General features: G+C 47.7%; 1 protein-coding gene across 3 annotated transcripts in view; it reads left to right on the top strand.

The window, feature by feature from the left end:
* Positions 1–19,711, top strand: part of stat1a (signal transducer and activator of transcription 1a) — a 130,310-nt gene that overhangs the window by 87,501 nt on the left and 23,098 nt on the right. For all 3 annotated transcript variants that reach the window (XM_084330564.1, XM_084330566.1, XM_084330565.1), the window contains exons 18-21: positions 2,049–2,104; positions 2,521–2,612; positions 4,031–4,170; positions 18,763–18,951. In XM_084330564.1, the coding sequence (XP_084186690.1) occupies positions 2,049–2,104; positions 2,521–2,612; positions 4,031–4,170; positions 18,763–18,951 (477 nt within the window). The remainder of the gene's footprint in view (positions 1–2,048; positions 2,105–2,520; positions 2,613–4,030; positions 4,171–18,762; positions 18,952–19,711) is intronic.

The following is a 19,711-nucleotide window of genomic DNA, read 5'->3' as shown; positions in this document are numbered from 1 at the left end:
AGTTTCAGTTCAAATAAATTCATTTCTTGAAGAAAACAACATCTTAGAAGAATTTCAGTCGGGATTCAGAAAATATCATAGCACTGAAACTGCCCTCACCAAAATAATCAGTGACCTCAGGCTAAACTCTGACGAGAATAAGATCTCCATCCTTGTCCTGCTAGATCTCAGTGCAGCATTTGATACAATCGATCACGATATTCTAATCGATCGTCTTGAAAACCTTGTCGGTTTCTCAGAACATGTGCTAAGCTGGTTCAAAACATACATCAGAGGGAGGAAATTCTATGTTAGACTAGGAGAGCACATGTCTGATATATACGACAACAACTATGGAGTTGCACAAGGGAGCTGCTTAGGTCCTTTACTCTTCTCCCTTTACATGTTACCGCTGGGTGATATCATCAGAGAACATAATGTAGATTTCCATAGCTATGCGGATGATACACAACTGTACATATCTGCTGAACCAAATGATACAGCGATTAACTCCATTACAGACTGCTTACTGGCAATAAATAAATGGATGAGTAAGAACTTCCTGAAACGAAATGAGAACAAAACTGAAATTCTAATTATCGGCCCCAAAACTAAAAAAGAAACGTTAATAAAGAACCTAGGAGGACTAACCCCTTGGATCAAATCTGAGGTCACTAGTCTCTGGGTTATCATAGATTCAGAACTGAACTTCAATTCTCATATTAGCAAAGTAACGAAAACATCGTTCTTCCATCTCAGAAATATAGCAAAAGTACGACCATTTATTAATCAGATCGATGCTGAGAAGCTAATTCATGCATTCCTATCTAGCCGGTTAGACTACTGTAATGCACTTTTCACAGGTCTCCCTAAGAAAACCACAGAGAGGCTTCAGCTAATCCAAAACTCTGCAGCCCGACTGCTAACTAGAACCAAAAGGAGAGAGCACATTAGTCCAGTCTTAGCTGCTTTACACTGGCTTCCTGTAACATTTAGAATTGACTTTAAGGTCCTTGTCCTTACATACAAAGCTCTAAATGGACAGGGACCTAGCTACATCACCAACACTCTAATAAATTACACGCCAGCAAGAACACTGCGATCATCAGCTGCTGGACTACTAGAGGCTCCCAGAAACAGTCAAAAGAGGATCGGTAATGCAGCCTTTATCAACTAGACATCTTCAAAAGACAGCTTAAAACCTATCTCTTTGCTCAGGCATTTCAATGACTTACCTGCACTATTCTTACCCTGCGTACTTTTCTATGCTATTTTTATCTTATTTTACACTGCCTATCAAATTCATGTGTCGGTTATATGACTATTTTTAAACTGAATCATTTTAAACAATTTTTCACACTTTTTACTGTAACCTTGCTATTTACATTTTTTACTGTTGTTGTATGTCCGTTCTATTTTATAATTTTTAGACTATTTTTAAACTTAATCATTTTAAACTACTTTATTATTTGTATTACTGAATAGAGAGCCTATTAGGATGCTAGATCCTAATGTGAAACACTGATTTACCATACCCTGCTATGCTCACCCATGCCTGTATTTTTACTGTTATGAAGCACTTTGAACTGCAACCTCTGTATGAAAAGTGCTATACAAATAAAGTTATTATTATTATTATTATTATTATTTCACTGCCACACGACAAAGGGTCAACCCTTTCACTACCACACTACAGAAGGTTAACCCATTCACTACCACACTACCAAAGTGTTAACCCTTTCACTGTGACAATACAGAAGGTTAACCCTTTCACTGCCACATGCCAAAGGGTCAACCCTTTCACTACCACATTACAGAATGTTAACCCTTTCACTACCAGACTACAGACGGTTAACCCTTTCACTACCACACTACAGACAGTTAACCCTTTCACCATGACTATACAGAATGTTAACCATTTGTCGTGTGGCAGTGAAAGGGTTCGGATAAGATCTTCTTGTCTTTTGACTGGAGAAGATGGGAAGCGCATTTCCCATAATGTTGGCGTGTTTCTTTAAATATGATGCTTGCCCATGTTTAACATGTGAAACTCAATACTTATCCAACAGGTCAAAAAGCACAAGGCAATCCTGAGGGACAGATCCCATGGACTAAGTTTTGCAAGGTGGGTCACGGCTATATGTACAATATTCTGAATTACTTTAAAAACATTTAAGAATTAAAACGTTATATATGGCTTTTTATTCCAACATTTACCTTGTTGCTAGTTATTGCCAGCTCAACAAGCTTCTGACGAGACACTTCAGTTGGACAGTTAGCATGTCCGCTTTATTAGCATTCGTAACCGAAACCATAGGGAACGGTTACTTTGTATTCAACGAGGGAACACTTAAAAACACACCATTATAGTGAAACTGCAGGAAAATGTGTGTAAACCTTTTCCCTCGAATGTGACGCGTTAGGTGGAGAAAAATACGCAAACCAAAATGGGAAATGTCCCTTTTTAGGTTAAAGGAAATAATAACCTTCTGTCGTTTTGAGTTTGACATGAATGTGGTCTTCTGTTGTCGGTCGGAGCAGAGCCCCAACGAGAAGGTCTTCGCCTTCTGGCTGTGGATCGAAGGCATCATGGACCTAATCAAAAAGCACCTGCTGGACCAGTGGAACGACGGGTCAGTCCTCCGTTCAGCACGAGGACCCAGCGAACACGCCGCTGTATTCCTTCCTTCTTCCAATACAATCCTAAATCCTGATAATTTTTTAGATTTGTTAAATGACCACCCACCTATCTCTGAAACTAGTACTTTAACTACATAAAGCTAAATACTCCCCAATACTGACTGGTGGTTAGGTGGTGTGTTCCGGTCCTCTTGACTGGTGGTTAGTTGGTGTGTTCCGGTCCTCTTGACTGGTGGTTAGGTGGTGTGTTCCGGTCCTCTTGACTGGTGGTTAGGTGGTGTGTTCCGGTCCTCTTGACTGGTGGTTAGGTGGTGTGTTCCGGTCCTCTTGACTGATGGTTAGGTGGTGTGTTCCGGTCCTTTTGTCTGGTGGTTAGGTGGTGTGTTCCGGTCCTCTTGACTGGTGGTTAGGTGGTGTGTTCCGGTCCTCTTAACTGGTGGTTAGGTGGTGTGTTCCGGTCCTTTTGTCTGGTGGTTAAGTGGTGTGTTCCGGTCCTCTTGACTGGTGGTTAGGTGGTGTGTTCCGGTCCTTTTGTCTGGTGGTTAGGTGGTGTGTTCCGGTCCTCTTGACTGGTGGTTAGGTGGTGTGTTCCGGTCCTCTTGACTGGTGGTTAGGTGGTGTGTTCCGGTCCTTTTGTCTGGTGGTTAGGTGGTGTGTTCCGGTCCTCTTGACTGGTGGTTAGGTGGTGTGTTCCGGTCCTCTTGACTGGTGGTTAGGTGGTGTGTTCCGGTCCTTTTGTCTGGTGGTTAGGTGGTGTGTTCCGGTCCTCTTGACTGGTGGTTAGGTGGTGTGTTCCGGTCCTTTTGTCTGGTGGTTAGGTGGTGTGTTCCGGTCCTCTTGACTGGTGGTTAGGTGGTGTGTTCCGGTCCTCTTGACTGATGGTTAGGTGGTGTGTTCCGGTCCTTTTGTCTGGTGGTTAGGTGGTGTGTTCCGGTCCTCTTGACTGGTGGTTAGGTGGTGTGTTCCGGTCCTCTTGACTGGTGGTTAGGTGGTGTGTTCCGGTCCTTTTGTCTGGTGGTTAGGTGGTGTGTTCCGGTCCTCTTGACTGGTGGTTAGGTGGTGTGTTCCGGTCCTTTTGTCTGGTGGTTAGGTGGTGTGTTCCGGTCCTCTTGACTGGTGGTTAGGTGGTGTGTTCCGGTCTTCTTGACTGGTGGTTAGGTGGTGTGTTCTGGTCCTCTTGACTGGTGGTTAGGTGGTGTGTTCCGGTCCTTTTGTCTGGTGGTTAGGTGGTGTGTTCCGGTCCTCTTGACTGGTGGTTAGGTGGTGTGTTCCGGTCCTCTTGACTGGTGGTTAGGTGGTGTGTTCTGGTCCTCTTGTCTGGTGGTTAGGTGGTGTGTTCCAGTCCTCTTGACTGGTGGTTAGGTGGTGTGTTCCAGTCCTCTTGACTTGTCTCGTGTCTATCTGCCTCCAGCTCCATCATGGGCTTCATCAGCAAGGAGCGAGAGAAGGCGATGTTGAGTGACAAGTGTCCCGGCACCTTCCTGCTGAGGTTCAGTGAGAGCAGCCGAGAGGGAGCCATCACCTTCACGTGGGTGGAGCACGACGTCTACGGTGAGCACATCACCCATAGAGCTGCAGATTGCTCATATACTTATGCTAACCTGTTAAGCTGTAGTCTGTTCTAGTCATAGATCGATCAATACAGACCGTATAATTTTTCTTTTCTTTTTTGTATCTACTTTTTCTCCCCATTTTTCTATTTTTCTCCTTTCCCCAATTTCGTATTATCCAATTCTACCCTCCCCTGTCTCGAACGCTGTTAGGCCATGCCTCCCACAGGTCGGCTGCAATGTGGACCAAGCCTTACATCACGTGTCCCCTCCGGTACTCGAGGAGGCAGCCGTCGCATCTTTTCACCTGCACAGCGCGATCTCTCAGTGTCGGGGGTCTGCATGGGAGGGACACGCCGCCCCCGTTGCTTCCTGATTCTGCTGTACAGGAGCACCAACCGACCTGTAGGAGTCGCTGTCCACAACGTCCGATCCCCACCCATCAGCTTCCCACCCCTAACACTGCCAATTGTATTAGTATGAACGACCAGCCAAGCTGGTAGAAATGCCGAGAGCTGGGCTCGAACCCAGCATCTCCTGCGTTGGTGGCGAGCGCCTTGCCCACTGCGCCACCTAGCCGCCCGTATTAATTATTGTTGTTTCTTTTTCAAATGTAGCCAAGAGGAAAGACCCTAACCCTATCAAAACAGCAGTCAAAGTGTATATTTTCAGCACTACGTTTGTTTACAGACGCGAGGAAATTACTAAATCCAGATTTAACACTGCCATTTGGAAAGAGGAGATTTCGCCCCTATCCATAGATGTATGACGTGGCCATAATAAGGTCATTTATAGGCCTGATATTCTATATTATATTCAAATTCATTATAATTCGGGCGGCTAAGTGGCGCAGTGGGCAAGGCGCTCGCCACTAACGCAGGAGATGCTGGGTTCGAGCCCAGCTCTCTGCGTTGCTTCCGGCTTGGCTGGTCGTTCATACTAATACAATTGGCAGTATTATGGGGTGGGAAAGCCGGTGGGTGGGGATCGGACATTGTGGACAGCGACTCCTACAGGTCGGTTGGTGGGCCTGTACAGCAGAATCAGGAAGCAACGGGGGCAGCGTGAGCCTCCCACGCGTTACTCCTCGCCGCTGAGAGATCGCGCTGTACAGGTGAAAAGATGCGACGGCTGCCTCCTCGTGTACCGGAGGGGACACGTGATGTAAGGCTTCGTCCACTTTGCAGCCGACCAGTGGGAGGCATGGTCTAGCAACGTTCGAGACAGGGGAGGGTAGAATTGGATAAATCAATGAGTTAAGGTAGAATAAAAGAAAATACAATAGAATAGAATATAATTATACAATAAAACAGGCCAGGGCTGTACAATTGAATAAATACACTGATTAGAATAGAAATAAACATACAGTGGGATGGAATATTTAACAGGGCTTTGCAATCAAGCAGTATTGTGCAATGAACAGTGAAGTATGAACAAGTATGAAGAGTTTCGAGTGTGTATATACAGATATATATAGTCCAGGAAGCGTCATTACTTTTACCAACAGATTTCCAGTTCTGCGTTCGCGTTCTGCGATCTGATGGCCACTGACGTTTCTGGTCATGTGACATCTGCACCAATCGTGTGACGCCTGTTTCTATCACCGAAGTTGGTTAAGGTTAGAGTTTGTCTTAGAGCAGGGCGATAGAACACCAGCCCTGATTCCAAACTCTAACCTTAACCAACTTCGAAAGAGTCGCCTAAGCTTAACCAGTGATAAACTAGGCGTTAGGTAGTTTGCAGGCTGTTTGAGGCGGAAATAGGCGCAGAAACAGACGTCACGCGATTGGCGCACATGTCACATGGCCAGAAACGTCAGTGGCCAATCAGATCGCAGAACGCGAACGCGGAACTGGAAATCGGTTGGTAAAAGTATAGACGCGTCCAGGAAGGGTGTTTTAATGTAACACAAGAAAGTCTCAAAATGATTTGGAGAAGAAGGAAGACGACTAGAGAGAAGGGTGTTGGAGGAGTCGCTGCTGCCTGCCACAAACCACGTGGCCGGCTCCAGAACTTGACGCTCTCGCAGCGTTCTCGAGAACCGCTCCTCCGACCCACTTCACACTCGACACTGCTCTCCCCCGGGTCCTCAGGAACACGCCCGCCGAGCGCCAAGACGATGGCATGAGCGGTTCTCGAGATATGCAAAAGGGAGACACGCACTGCAGTACTGCCATCTGGCCAAATGGCACTGGGTCCTCGGGGATATGGCAAATGATTAGTGTTGTGAAGAGCCAGATTAAACTGAGAATCTACCTTTATTGTTTGATATACTTTGTATATTATTTATATATATACACGGAATATCCCTTTACCTGCGTTCAAACCAGAGTAATATTCGCTCTCCTTATTGGACAGCGTCCCTAGGCGCCAGCGCGCAGGCCCCCAATGCCAGGTTCAAAGACAAGTCCAGGCATGTCAGAACATGCCCGGAGACAGCGTATTGATACCAGACAAAGACTGCGGTTTGGGACTAGATAGTCACTTAAGTATAAATACAGCGCAAGGTGCGCACACCAGTAGTTCAGTTAACCTTACCCAACCTTACCCCGAGCACCTGCTTGTCCATCTAAACAAGCCAACGTAGTTCATCGTGGTGAAGTGAGCAACTCGTGCGTTGAGAACATGTGCGAATAGAATAGTAAAGTGTCAGAGTTTAATGTAGTAACGTCGAGTTCGACCTAATCTAATGTGAAGTAAATAGTCGTTCATTTATTGTATATCGTGCGGCCACAGTTCGTTCGTGTGTAGCATTACCCAGCGGTTCGTCGTGTTTTTAGCTAGTGTACTTAGCCAGGGTGTGTGGCCTAAATACGTCGCCCACACCCGAGGAGTCCTAGGCGGAGAACAGTTGGACATGTGCACAGGAGAATCGGCGTCGGCGATTGCAGAACCATTACTGGTTGGATTATATTGATTTGGAACGTGTTACCCGGAGAAGAGCATCGTTGATTTCCACTATCGTTTGGGATTCAACCTCGTGAGGATTACAACTCGGGCTGGCCTCGTGGACGGAGGCTGGCTAGCTGTCATCAGTGCTATCGAGCATTTGGATTACAATTATTGCTTTGCTGCTGATCAAGGGATTTACAAGGACCGACTCCTGTACCTGGAGTCTCTTTATTCCTCATTGAATCAGACTGAGTATCCGAACATTCCTCTACCCTCCAGGCCTTACACCCCCGGAGGGAACCCATTGTCTCCAGGCCCTCAACTTAGACCCATCGTAGGATTCCTGCTATTCTTAGTGACTCATGCTATTGACTGACTTTACGCATATTCTTCGCCATACAAGCGCGACCCTAATTCTCATTCTGTAACCTAATGTTGCATAATAATAAAATACCCTCAAATACTATTTCTTTGTCAATGCCGTGTTCTTGTGGGTGTTCACCATCTATATTTGATGTACTGTCTGGCCAGTAATTAAAGTACATAACTAGCAGTGGTTTAATCTATCACAATCTTTAATACAGTCAGGGTTTTGTAACCCCTCAGTTATAATTGGTCCTTCGAGCCGGAGGGTATCAGTGTAATATTTAATATAATATTAATATTGACATGGCCAGCGGTGAACACTCTCCAAGCGGCTCCCCTAAGCTAGAACGCCCGCAGCGCAAACGTCAGCTACCTCCATATCTGGAGGACTTCGCTTTCGTTTTACCCCCTAGCTTATCTAAACAGACGTTAAATACGGATAAATCGGATAGTTTAAGCATGTCCAATCCTATCGACTTGGCGACCCTGCCAGTAGAGACCCCAGTGGGTTCAAACGAAACTGACTTAGCTCACGGGGGGGACCAAGTGGGACATGACGTGACTATACTTCCAGACAGCGTCACCGGGATAGACCCCGGAGCGCTCCAGGCTAAAGAAAGCGCTCCAGGGATAGAACCCGACACACAACCAAGAGAAAAGTACCGCGCCCAGGAGATAGACCTCGGAGCGCGCCAGGAGAACAGATCTCCAACAAGCCCTGTCAGCACCCGATCACCTCCGTCAGTGTCATCCCCCAGCGAGGCGGACCAGAGACTGGCGCAAGCCTTGATCGCCACGCTGACAGCCTCAACCGAAAGAGACCGACTCCAGGGTGAGCGCGACCGGCTTCAAGCAAAGACGCTTAGTGAGCGCGAACACTCTGCAACTGAACGAGAGCGCCTCCAGGCGCAACAAAGGAGTGAGGACGACCGCATCAGACTGGAGGAGAGGCGCCTTCAGACGGAAGAGAACATCGAACAAGACCGCGCCAATGCACAGCGCGACGCCGCCAATGCACAGCGCGAAGCAGAGCGCGACCGGCTGCAGGCGCAGATGATAGAGCAATTGTTCGCCAGGGCGACACCCCCTCTCTCCGCACGGAGCTCCCGGAGATCATCACGACAAGGGTCTAGGGCACCTTCCCCTACCCGACAAAGCTACCCGGGACCCGGCCAACAGGAGGAACCTGTCTACGTCTCCGAGTCCCCTCCCCTACCGGTCCATACGAGACCCAGCCAACGGGAAGAACCGGCCTACGTCGCCGAGAGACTAACTAGAAGACTCCAGGACCTAGAAGAGGAAGAGGAGGAATATCAAGCCCACCAGCACGAACATACTTTGGACCAGGAGGCCCAGTACAGCCCCGACTTCAGCCCCGAGTCACTGCACTACAAACCCCCGACCCAACTCACGGGTGAGTTTGACGTACAGTCAGCACCGAGGAACAGCACCTGGGGACCCGGCCTCTGGTACCCACCAAGTACTAACCCACGACCACACGTACGGGGAGACTCGCCAAGGAGGCCTCTTCCCCTACGCTCACCAATGTACCAGCCATCCATGGCATCTTACCTTGGTACACCGACGTTCCCAGACTTTACGCGCGAGGACAGAGCACAGTACACGGAATTACGCATGTGTTTGGAGACTATGATGTCCGATGTCCACGACGAGTCGTACAAATATGCCATCCTCCTCAAGCATCTCAAGGTGCCCAGAGCGCATAATATAGCGCTGGCATATTCCAACTCAAGCACCCCATACTCCGCGGCTCTGGTGGCCCTCGACCAGCGCTATGGACGCATATGGGATTACGTGATCCAAGAAATACGGGATATCGACCGCCTCCCCCCAGCCAAAGACAATAGAGCACTGGATGACCTCTCTATCAAGGTACAATCCCTCGTGAGGATGCTGGGGTCCCAAAAGGAGAAGGGGAGATATGAACTGTATGCTAATTCTAATGTGGAGCGGATACTGGAGAAGCTCCCTCCAGCCCGCCAGGAGCGTTTTCGGCGGCAGAGAGACCACCGTGACCCCAGCGGCCCAGAGCCATCCCTCCTAGACCTGGCTGCTTTCCTCGCAAGGGAAGTTAGCAGCCTACGACTGGACACATTCGTGTGGAGTGGCTCTAGCCCAAGAGATGGACCTCGGAGGTCCAACGATAACCGCCGGTCAGTGACAGTTATGCACCAGGCCGAGTCAGTGCCGCAGCACAAGAACCACAGCACCCCCCAGACCAAGGGGAAGTGGAAGATTGTATGCCAGTACTGTGAAAATGAACATTGGCTGTCTCAATGTGACACCTTCAAGAAGCTGACAGCTGACGAGGTGAGTCAGTGGATCAAAGCCAACCGCCGCTGCTTCCGCTGCGCGCGCAGCCATATGGCAGCTGAGTGCCGCCTAAAGAAAAGATGCAGCAAGTGCGACGGCGCCCACTTGGAGGTCCTACATGACAGCAACAAGAAGAAACCCGTACCCCCAAGCAGCTCGAGAGTGAACGTCATGTACATAGACCCTGCGAAGAGCGGGAGCTCCCGAGTGCTCTTGAAGGTGGTCCGAGTGCTCTTAAGCTACGAGGACAAGGTCATGGACACTTACGCCGTCCTAGACGATGGGTCAGAAAAGACTCTCCTCCTCGCATCCGCCGCAGCCCGGCTGGGTCTGCGGGGGAGCGAAGAAACAATGACAATCCGTACCATTAGAAGAGACCTGAAGACCATAAAGGGTGAAAATGTCTCCTTCACGATAGCAGCGGTCGGGCAGCCCGAGAAGCAGTATAGCATCACTAACGCCTTCACCAGCCACGACATAGGCCTGTCACAGTACACCTACCCCATCCCAAAGCTGATGGAAAAATACGTGCACCTACGTCAACTACCTATACCGCTCATCAAGGACGCCACCCCGACCCTGCTCATAGGATCCGACCACGCACACCTCATCGTCCCAACGGACCGGGTCCACATCGGGCCCAGAGGCTGTCCAGCAGCGGTCGAGACCCGCCTGGGTTGGACACTACAAGGCCCCCTCTCCGGGTCTTCCAACCGACCGACAGCCACTCGCTGCCTCTACACGAGGATAAACGAAGAAGACACCACCCTCTTGCAGCACGTCGAGAGGCTATGGACATTAGACGCAATGCCCTTTAAGAATGAAAAGAAACTCGTTCGCTCAAAGGAAGACACTTATGCCATAGCCCTCCTCGAGCAGAAGACAAAGAGAGTCGAGGTCAACGGAGTGATGAGATACGCAACTCCACTCTTGAGGCGAGAGGGTATGCCCACCCTCCACGTCTCAAAAGAAGCGACAGAGCGATATCTACTGAACACCGAGCGGCGTCTAGCCAAAGACCCCACTCAAGCCACTGTGTACCGCGCTGAGATCGACAAGCTGATCACAGCGGGACACATAAAGAAAATTGACATTCAAGAGGCCGACCAGACGACTGAATCCTGGTACGTGCCCCACCACAAGGTCCACCACAACGGCAAGGATCGCATTGTATTCAACTGCAGCTACCAGATCGGACTACAGAATCTGAATAAAGAACTCTTGCCCGGCCCGACACTCGGCCCCTCTCTCCTCGGCGTACTACTACGTTTCCGCCAAGACAAGGTGGCCATCAGCGGCGACATCAAAGGGATGTTCCTGCAGGTGCGACTAGTGGAGGAGGACAAGCCCCTGCTGCGGTTCCTATGGAGAGAGAGGATCAACGATGAGCAACCATCCATCTACCAATGGGAGGTCCTCCCCTTCGGCACCACATGCAGCCCATGCTGTGCTACGTTCGCACTGCAAAAACATGTGACAGAAGACCCTGAAGCTGACGAGGAGGTCAGACAAAGTGTAGAGAGGAGTTTCTATGTGGACAACTGTCTGCAAAGCGTCTCGACGCCAGAAGAAGCCGAAGCCCTCCTGCTCAAGCTCCGCGCCTCACTGATCAAAGGCGGCTTTGATCTCCGGCAGTGGGCCAGCAGTGACCCTCAAGTACTTTGCAGCCTCTCCCCAGAGACAAAGGCAGCAAGCAGCGAGACCTGGATGGCGACCACCCCAGGTGAAGCACAGGAAATTACATTGGGCCTAGTCTGGCGATTCAAAACAGACTCGCTCCATTACAAATACACACCCCTGACCCCGGAGCAGGGAAGGTCGACCCCTCTACCGACCACCAGACGGAGCGTATACAGAACACTCGCAAGTCAATACGACCCGCTGGGGTGTATCCTACCTTACACCACTCGGGCGAAAATGATTGTACGAGAGCTGTGGGACAAGGAACAGGGCTGGGATGACCCCATACCCGACCACCTAGCTTCCACCTGGAGAGAGTGGGAGAGAGAACTCAGCTCGCTCCAAAATGTGAACATATACGCCGGAGCTACTTCCCACCCACAGTGCGGCTGGAGACGTGCCAGATGGACCTGCACGTCTTCAGTGACGCCTCGGAAGTGGCCTACGGTTCGGTGGCCTACTTGCGGGCCCGAGAGGAGGGAGGAGAAATACACACAGCCTTCATCCTGGCTCGCTCAAGGATAGCCCCCCGCAAGCAACAATCGATCCCGCGTCTAGAGCTCTGCGCAGCTCTGGTAGGCGCGCAACTCGCCACGTTAATCCAACGTGAACTCACCATCCCGGTGCAAAGAACAATATTGTGGTCAGACTCCATGACCGTACTCACATGGATCCAGTCCGATTCTTGTAGATACAAGGTCTTCGTGGGAGTCAGAATCACAGAGATTCAAGACCTGGTAGGATCAGCGTGCTGGAGGTACGTGGACACGAAACAGAACCCAGCCGATGTCATCACACGGGGGATGTCCCTAGATGACCTCACACGTCCCAATATCTATAGTGACGGTCCTGAGGAGAAGTGGCCTACCCCCACCCCACGGGAGGCTAATCAAGAGGAGGCAGAGATCAAGAAATCTATGTTCTGTGGGTTGACGCACATCCCAGTCCCCACTGACCCTAACATAGACGACTGCCTCACCTTTGAGAGTGCGCAGCTAAAAACATTCCTGTGGCACCACCCTGAGGTTCCCCCCACTACAGACATTGACGCATCGAACTACGCAGAGGCAGAACTCCTTCTGCTACAGCGAGCCCAAAGAGACTTGTTCCCCGACGAGCTAGACTGCCTGCAGGGAACAAAGCCAATCCCTTCAGACAGCAGACTGCTCCACTTGGCCCCTGAGCGCGACACCCATGGCCTCATCAGGGTGGGTGGTCGTCTGAGACGGGCCCCGGACTTAACGGATGACGTCAAGTTTCCTATAGTCCTCAACAGCCGACACAAGGTCACTGAGCTCATCATAAAGAAATACGACGAGGATGTGCACCACGCTGGCGCAGAGAGAGTCTTCGCTGAGATCAGACGTCGCTATTGGATACTGCAAGGAAGAGAAGCAGTACGACGCTTCCAGCGGACCTGTCTAGACTGTCGCAAGTGGCGAGCACAGCCCAGTATACCCATGATGGCCGACCTGCCTCCCTGTCACCTCCGACTCGGCGAGAAGCCCTTTCACTCCACGGGCGTGGACTGCTTCGGCCCGCTCTACGTGAAGAAAGGAAGAGGGACAGAGAAGAGGTGGGGCATTGTATTCAAGTGCATGACCACCCGAGCAGTAAACATAGAACTCCTTCCGACCATGAGTACAGACTCATTCCTCATGTCCTTCCGGAGATTCACAGCACGAAGAGGAAAACCGTCTACGTTGTTGTCTGATCACGGGACAAACTTCAAAGGCGGAGAAAGAGAGTTGAGAGAGAGCTTCCAAGCCATGGGCCCAGAACTTAAGACCCACCTCGCTCCCTATCAGATCGAATTCCAGTTTAACTCCCCGAACGCCCCTCACTTCGGGGGAACCTGGGAAAGAGAAGTACGTTCCATAAAGACAGCTCTGTACGCCGTGCTTGGGGCCCAGACCGTGGCGGAAGAAGTCCTCACGACAGTCCTCACGGAGATCGAGGGAGTATTGAACTCAAAGCCCCTCGGTTACGTCTCAAGTGATGTAGCAGATGTCGACCCAGTCACCCCCAACACTCTCTTGATGGGGCGGCTGGACCCTGCACTTCCACAGACGGTGTACAGACCTGAAGAAGCGAACGGCCGCAGAATGTGGAGGTACAGTCAAATATTGGCTGACAAGTTTTGGAACAGTTTCCTCCTCCACTACCTACCGTCTCTCCAAACCCGTCAGAAATGGGTAAAGGACAGAGACAACTTACAAGTGGACACAGTCGTTATGATCATAGACCAGTCACTACCCCGAGCTATGTGGCCGGCCGGCCGCGTAAGCAAAGTGATCACTGGTGCCGACGGAAAGGTCAGAGCGGCAGAAGTTATTGTCCAGGGGCGGACCTACACCCGACCCGTGGCGAGGCTGATAGAGTTGCCGAGGCTCCCTGACTCCCCTGATGATGATCATGACCCACTGACTTTGTAGATTGCCCTACCCCCCACAACAGACATTGAGCAGTTGACTGGACTATTAATCTGTCTCCCTTAACTAATTAGGTGCAGACTAATTAGTTAACTGAGAATCTACCTTTATTGTTTGATATACTTTGTATATTATTTATATATATATACACGGAATATCCCTTTACCTGCGTTCAAACCAGAGTAATATTCGCTCTCCTTATTGGACAGCGCCCCTAGGCGCCAGCGCGCAGGCCCCCAATGCCAGGTTCAAAGACAAGTCCAGGCATGTCAGAACATGCCCGGAGACAGCGTATTGATACCAGACAAAGACTGCGGTTTGGGACTAGATAGTCACTTAAGTATAAATACAGCGCAAGGTGCGCACACCAGTAGTTCAGTTCAGTTAACCTTACCCAACCTTACCCCGAGCACCTGCTTGTCCATCTAAACAAGCCAACGTAGTTCATCGTGGTGAAGTGAGCAACTCGTGCGTTGAGAACATGTGTGAATAGAATAGTAAAGTGTCAGAGTTTAATGTAGTAACGTCGAGTTCGACCTAATCTAATGTGAAGTAAATAGTCGTTCATTTATTGTATATCGTGCGGCCACAGTTCGTTCGTGTGTAGCATTACCCAGCGGTTCGTCGTGTTTTTAGCTAGTGTACTTAGCCAGGGTGTGTGGCCTAAATACGTCGCCCACACCCGAGGAGTCCTAGGCGGAGAACCGTTGGACATGTGCACAGGAGAATCGGCGTCGGCGATTGCAGAACCATTACTGGTTGGATTATATTGATTTGGAACGTGTTACCCGGAGAAGAGCATCGTTGATTTCCACTATCGTTTGGGATTCAACCTCGTGAGGATTACAACTCGGGCTGGCCTCGTGGACGGAGGCTGGCTAGCTGTCATCAGTGCTATCGAGCATTTGGATTACAATTATTGCTTTGCTGCTGATCAAGGGATTTACAAGGACCGACTCCTGTACCTGGAGTCTCTTTATTCCTCATTGAATCAGACTGAGTATCCGAACATTCCTCTACCCTCCAGGCCTTACACCCCCGGAGGGAACCCATTGTCTCCAGGCGGTACCAGCGTTGCCTTATATAGTTGCTATTATACGACAGGTGGTGTCAACTTAGACCCATCGTAGGATTCCTGCTATTCTTAGTGACTCATGCTATTGACTGACTTTACGCATATTCTTCGCCATACAAGCGCAACCCTAATTCTCATTCTGTAACCTAATGTTGCATAATAATAAAATACCCTCAAATACTATTTCTTTGTCAATGCCGTGTTCTTGTGGGTGTTCACCATCTATATTTGATGTACTGTCTGGCCAGTAATTAAAGTACATAACTAGCAGTGGTTTAATCTATCACAATCTTTAATACAGTCAGGGTTTTGTAACCCCTCAGTTACAATTAGATTAGATTCAATTAAAATGTATTGTCATCATACAGCACAAGTAGAGTACAACGAAAATAGGTTTGGCATCCAAGCAGAGTGCAAATGTAGCAGTAAAGTGCAACAGCAATATACAATGTACAGGTGGTTAAACTGGGTACAAAATATACAAATTAGTACTACTGAATGTAGTGCTAATCAGATGTATGTACAGAGTTGTAGTATAATAAATAAAGACAGTATGACTACTACTGGCCAGCAGCCAAACTAGTAAGAGTAGAATATGTACAGATATAGACATAGTATCTAGAGATATGTAAAAGAACTGTGCAGGTAAATACAGACGGGTGAGGATAGGTATATATGCGATGAGAATAAATATATATGGTATATACAGCATTGTCTGGAGGCCAAATGGCACCTTTATATTTAACACTGCACTCCCCTCCAGCCATACACAAACACGCATGCAGATTCCTACTTTTATAGTTAGAAAAGGGGTGGGGAAAAGATCCATACCGCAATATTTTGCGTGCCCATATATTATATTGATACAGTAACGGCAGGTATCAATATATAAAAAAAACAAACATTTGGACAATCCCATTCTACTGCACCATCAGACATCACTTGGTTTTCTTAGTTTTTCGCTCATAGAGGGATAATAGATCTCTCTGGTAGAGAGAACAGATGACATATATATGTATATTTATTGCAGATGTTAACAAAGTTTTCCGTTTGGGACATCATTTGCAGTTGGAAAATAGGTAATAAATCGTAATATATATCGCGATATCGTGACTCTAGTATTGTGATATTATGGTGATATTCTGGTGTCGCTGGGGGTCTCTGGTGATTCCCACTAGAGGCTGACATGTGAATGGATTTTGACTTCCGCTCCTTCCCACTCCCACAGAAATAATCCCATCCCAATCCTAAATGAGAGTTTCAAAAAAATCCCACTCCCACAGAGGACTGATCCCAATCCCGTCCCAATCCCAAGCCAAACTTTTATAGAATCCTACTCCCATCCCACTCCCGTTTACCAATCCTGCTCCGTTTTTCTTCCTCAGTATAAAATATGCAGTACATGGGTCACATCATGTCTGCCATAGTTAAATATAAAACCACCAAACATTTACATTAGTGATGCACCGATGTATCACTCCCGTCCAAATCCTGTGATTTTGTTGTCATAGTTCCCACTCCCTTCTGCTCCCAGAAGAGGATATGGAGAGGGCTACAGCGTTCTTGGTTTTGTGTTTCAGTAGGTGCTCTTTGGATTAAATCCGGGGTAGGATCCGTTATAGTTATAAAAAAAGTTGAAGTCCAAGGCAGCTCTACACATTTTTTAAAGCCTTTATTAAATGGCTCACATTATTTAGATCATTTAAAAGAAACCAACATGGTTCAGCCTACATACAGTAGGGCCTTCATCAGGGTATAGATAACTAAGACCAAACAAAACTCTGACTAATATAGAGAATCCAGAATTTCCCAGAGTTCTGGATTCTCTATATTAGTCAGAGTTTTGTTTGGTCTTAGTTATCTATACCCTGATGAAGGCCCTATGTAGGCTGAAACATGTTGGTTTCTTTTAAATGATCTAAATAATGTGAGCCATTTAATAAAGGCTTTTTAAAATTTGTAGAGCTGCCTTGGACTTAAAAAAAAATAAAAAATGTATCCCTTCTGCTCCCGTTGACTTTTACTCCCGGTCCTGCCCAATCAGAACACTGAACTCTCCACTCACAAGTACACATGAGCGCACACACACACACACACACACACACACACACACACACACACACACACACACACACACACACACACACACACACACACACACACACACACACACACACACACACACACACACACACACACACACACACACACACACACACACACACACACACACACACACACACACACACACACACACCACACACACACACAGCTAAAACTATCACTTGAACAAAATGTCACTTTATAAAACATTAACACTTTGGTTGCCACTTGTTAACATGGTAAAACATGGTTGAAACTTCAATGATAGCGTTGTGAACGCATAATCTCTGTCTTAAATTATGGCTATGTGTCTAATCTGCCCGTCGCTTATCAATGACTTGTTTGCAGTCAACATTGTCGAAACAGATTTTTTTTTTAATCGGTTCATTTCTGTTTTATAGCATTTTGAAAAACCCTCGTTTTCTTGGAAAATATATAGATTCCGTGATAAACTGCATTTACTGGAATATTCTGGAATACACAAAAAACGTTGTCATTTTTCGGCCTATTTATGAATAGTTTTCAAATAAACGCTAGATTGTCGATAGTATATGTGTATTTATGCACGCTAGAGAAGCAATCTGAAAAATATATTCTCTCATTTCCTGATCGCACACACACACACACATAGGGCACACGCTGATATCTCTGTGAAAATAGATCCGATTACCCCAAGACTGGTAAAATAAATTGCTTACCTCAGATCAGATGTTCTCCAAAAAGATTATTCCAATTCCTGATCGCCATTCCAAATATCGATCGCGTTTATTGATTCAGCGTTGGGTAGTGTAAATATGTATTCCACGCGTTTTACGGCTCTGCGATCACTTCGGTCTCTTCAGATGCCTCGCCGGAGAAGTAAAATGAGGAGGCTGGACCCCCCCCCCCCTCCACCCATCAGTCTAATCCAATGGGGTGCAGTACCATCCGGAGAGACGATAGGGGGCGGTATTTTCCCAATGGAGCTCAGAGAGAGTCTGCAGCACTAGCGTGAGGCTCGATTGATGAAATATGAATTCAAATCGCTAATAAATAAAAATACGACAAACAAATCGCTGCTGGCGGGACAAAACCTCATAACTAAAATTTTTTTATATATATTTTTTTATATAAATCAACTCCGTAGATCATCCTCCATATGTGTGTGTGGGTTTTACAACGTTTAAACAATGGGAAAGCATTAAACCGATCATCTGTCTAAACCTCCTAACTATTCACCCTCAAATCTGTGTTCGTTTTTTTCATCTGCTGAAAAGTTGGGTTTTTGGAGTTATGAGGTTTTGTCCCGCCAGCAGCGAAATGCTATATAGCGTTGGTGGCATTCAACAGTCGGCATGAACTAACGACAAAACGCGTCCGTGGCACTCAAAGTGTTAAGAGTTAAAATTGTAAATTGTATATAGTATAGTAGTGTATATAGGAACCAGTTTCTCAGGAACTCAGCATGTCTTTTTTTTTACCATGCATATCTTGTGTCTTACCTATTTAATTTTTTCTATGTTTATTTTTTTCTATGGCTATTTTATTATTGTATTTTGCACAATCAATGCGGGCAAGACCACCCGCATTTCACTGTATGCCCTGGTAATACTGGTATGTATGTCGTGACAAATAAACATCTTGATTCTTGATCACGTGATTCAAAGTGATATTGACTCCCATCCCGCGGGAACCCCGAAAAGATGTCATCCTCTGATTCCCACCCCCTCAGATAAGCCTGTGTACCACGCCGTGGAGCCGTACACCAAGAAGGAGCTCTCTGCCGTGGCACTGCCGGACATCATCCGCACCTACAAGGTGATGGCTGCCGAGAACATCCCGGAGAACCCCCTGCGCTTCCTGTACCCCAACGTCCCCAAGGACAAGGCCTTCGGGAAGTATTACCCCAAACCCTCCGAAGGTGCGTGCCGCCCCGATGGCCGATAAACCACATTTGTATTTGAAATAAATTATGTCACTGTACTTATACTATATTTTCCAAAATTCCGCTTGTGTATATGAGTATTATTTAACTTCTCTCTCTGATTTGAACATACATAATCAGCCACATGTAACATGTCAAAGCCACTTCACTCATAGAGGGATGTTAGATCTTTCTGGTAGAGAGAAAAAAAAGTATTATATTTCAATACATTTTCATCCAGAGATCCTTAACACATCCTGCGCCAAAAACGTCGTACAACGTGTTTCAAGTTCATACTAATTCTGCCAATCCACGGCGTACAACGTTATTGAGATCATATTTCATTTTTTCGCCATGTTCATATTTCCCTCACGGAGCCTGGTCTGATGCAGTGTGAGCCGGCACAACTCTGCAACGCTTCAATACTGCCCCCTGGTGGATGATCGACGAGTTGCCAAACCGGAAATGGCCGAGTCGATCTCGGTGCGTCTCCGAAATGCGTCCGGCCACTCGCATATTGTTGTGGGACTCTAGACACACGTCCGTGTGTAGCGATCGTGTATTATGATTATACAAACCGGAAATGGATTTAGGCGATCGCCGTCAAATAAGTGGGATCTTTTTCCTCCAGTATCATCGTCAAACGGTAAGAGGACGCTGACGTTACTTTCAGCCTGTTTGTTTATTATTATCCATGCAAACTGCTCTGATCAATATATCACCCATACTACATAAAGCATTTAACGACGATCACGGA

This window comes from Notolepis coatsorum (genome assembly GCF_963971535.1).
Source record: "Notolepis coatsorum genome assembly, chromosome: 1".
Classification (NCBI taxonomy): Eukaryota; Metazoa; Chordata; class Actinopteri; order Aulopiformes; family Paralepididae; genus Notolepis; species Notolepis coatsorum.
Note: the sequence above shows the minus strand (reverse complement) of the source record. Positions and strands in the feature narration are given on the sequence as shown.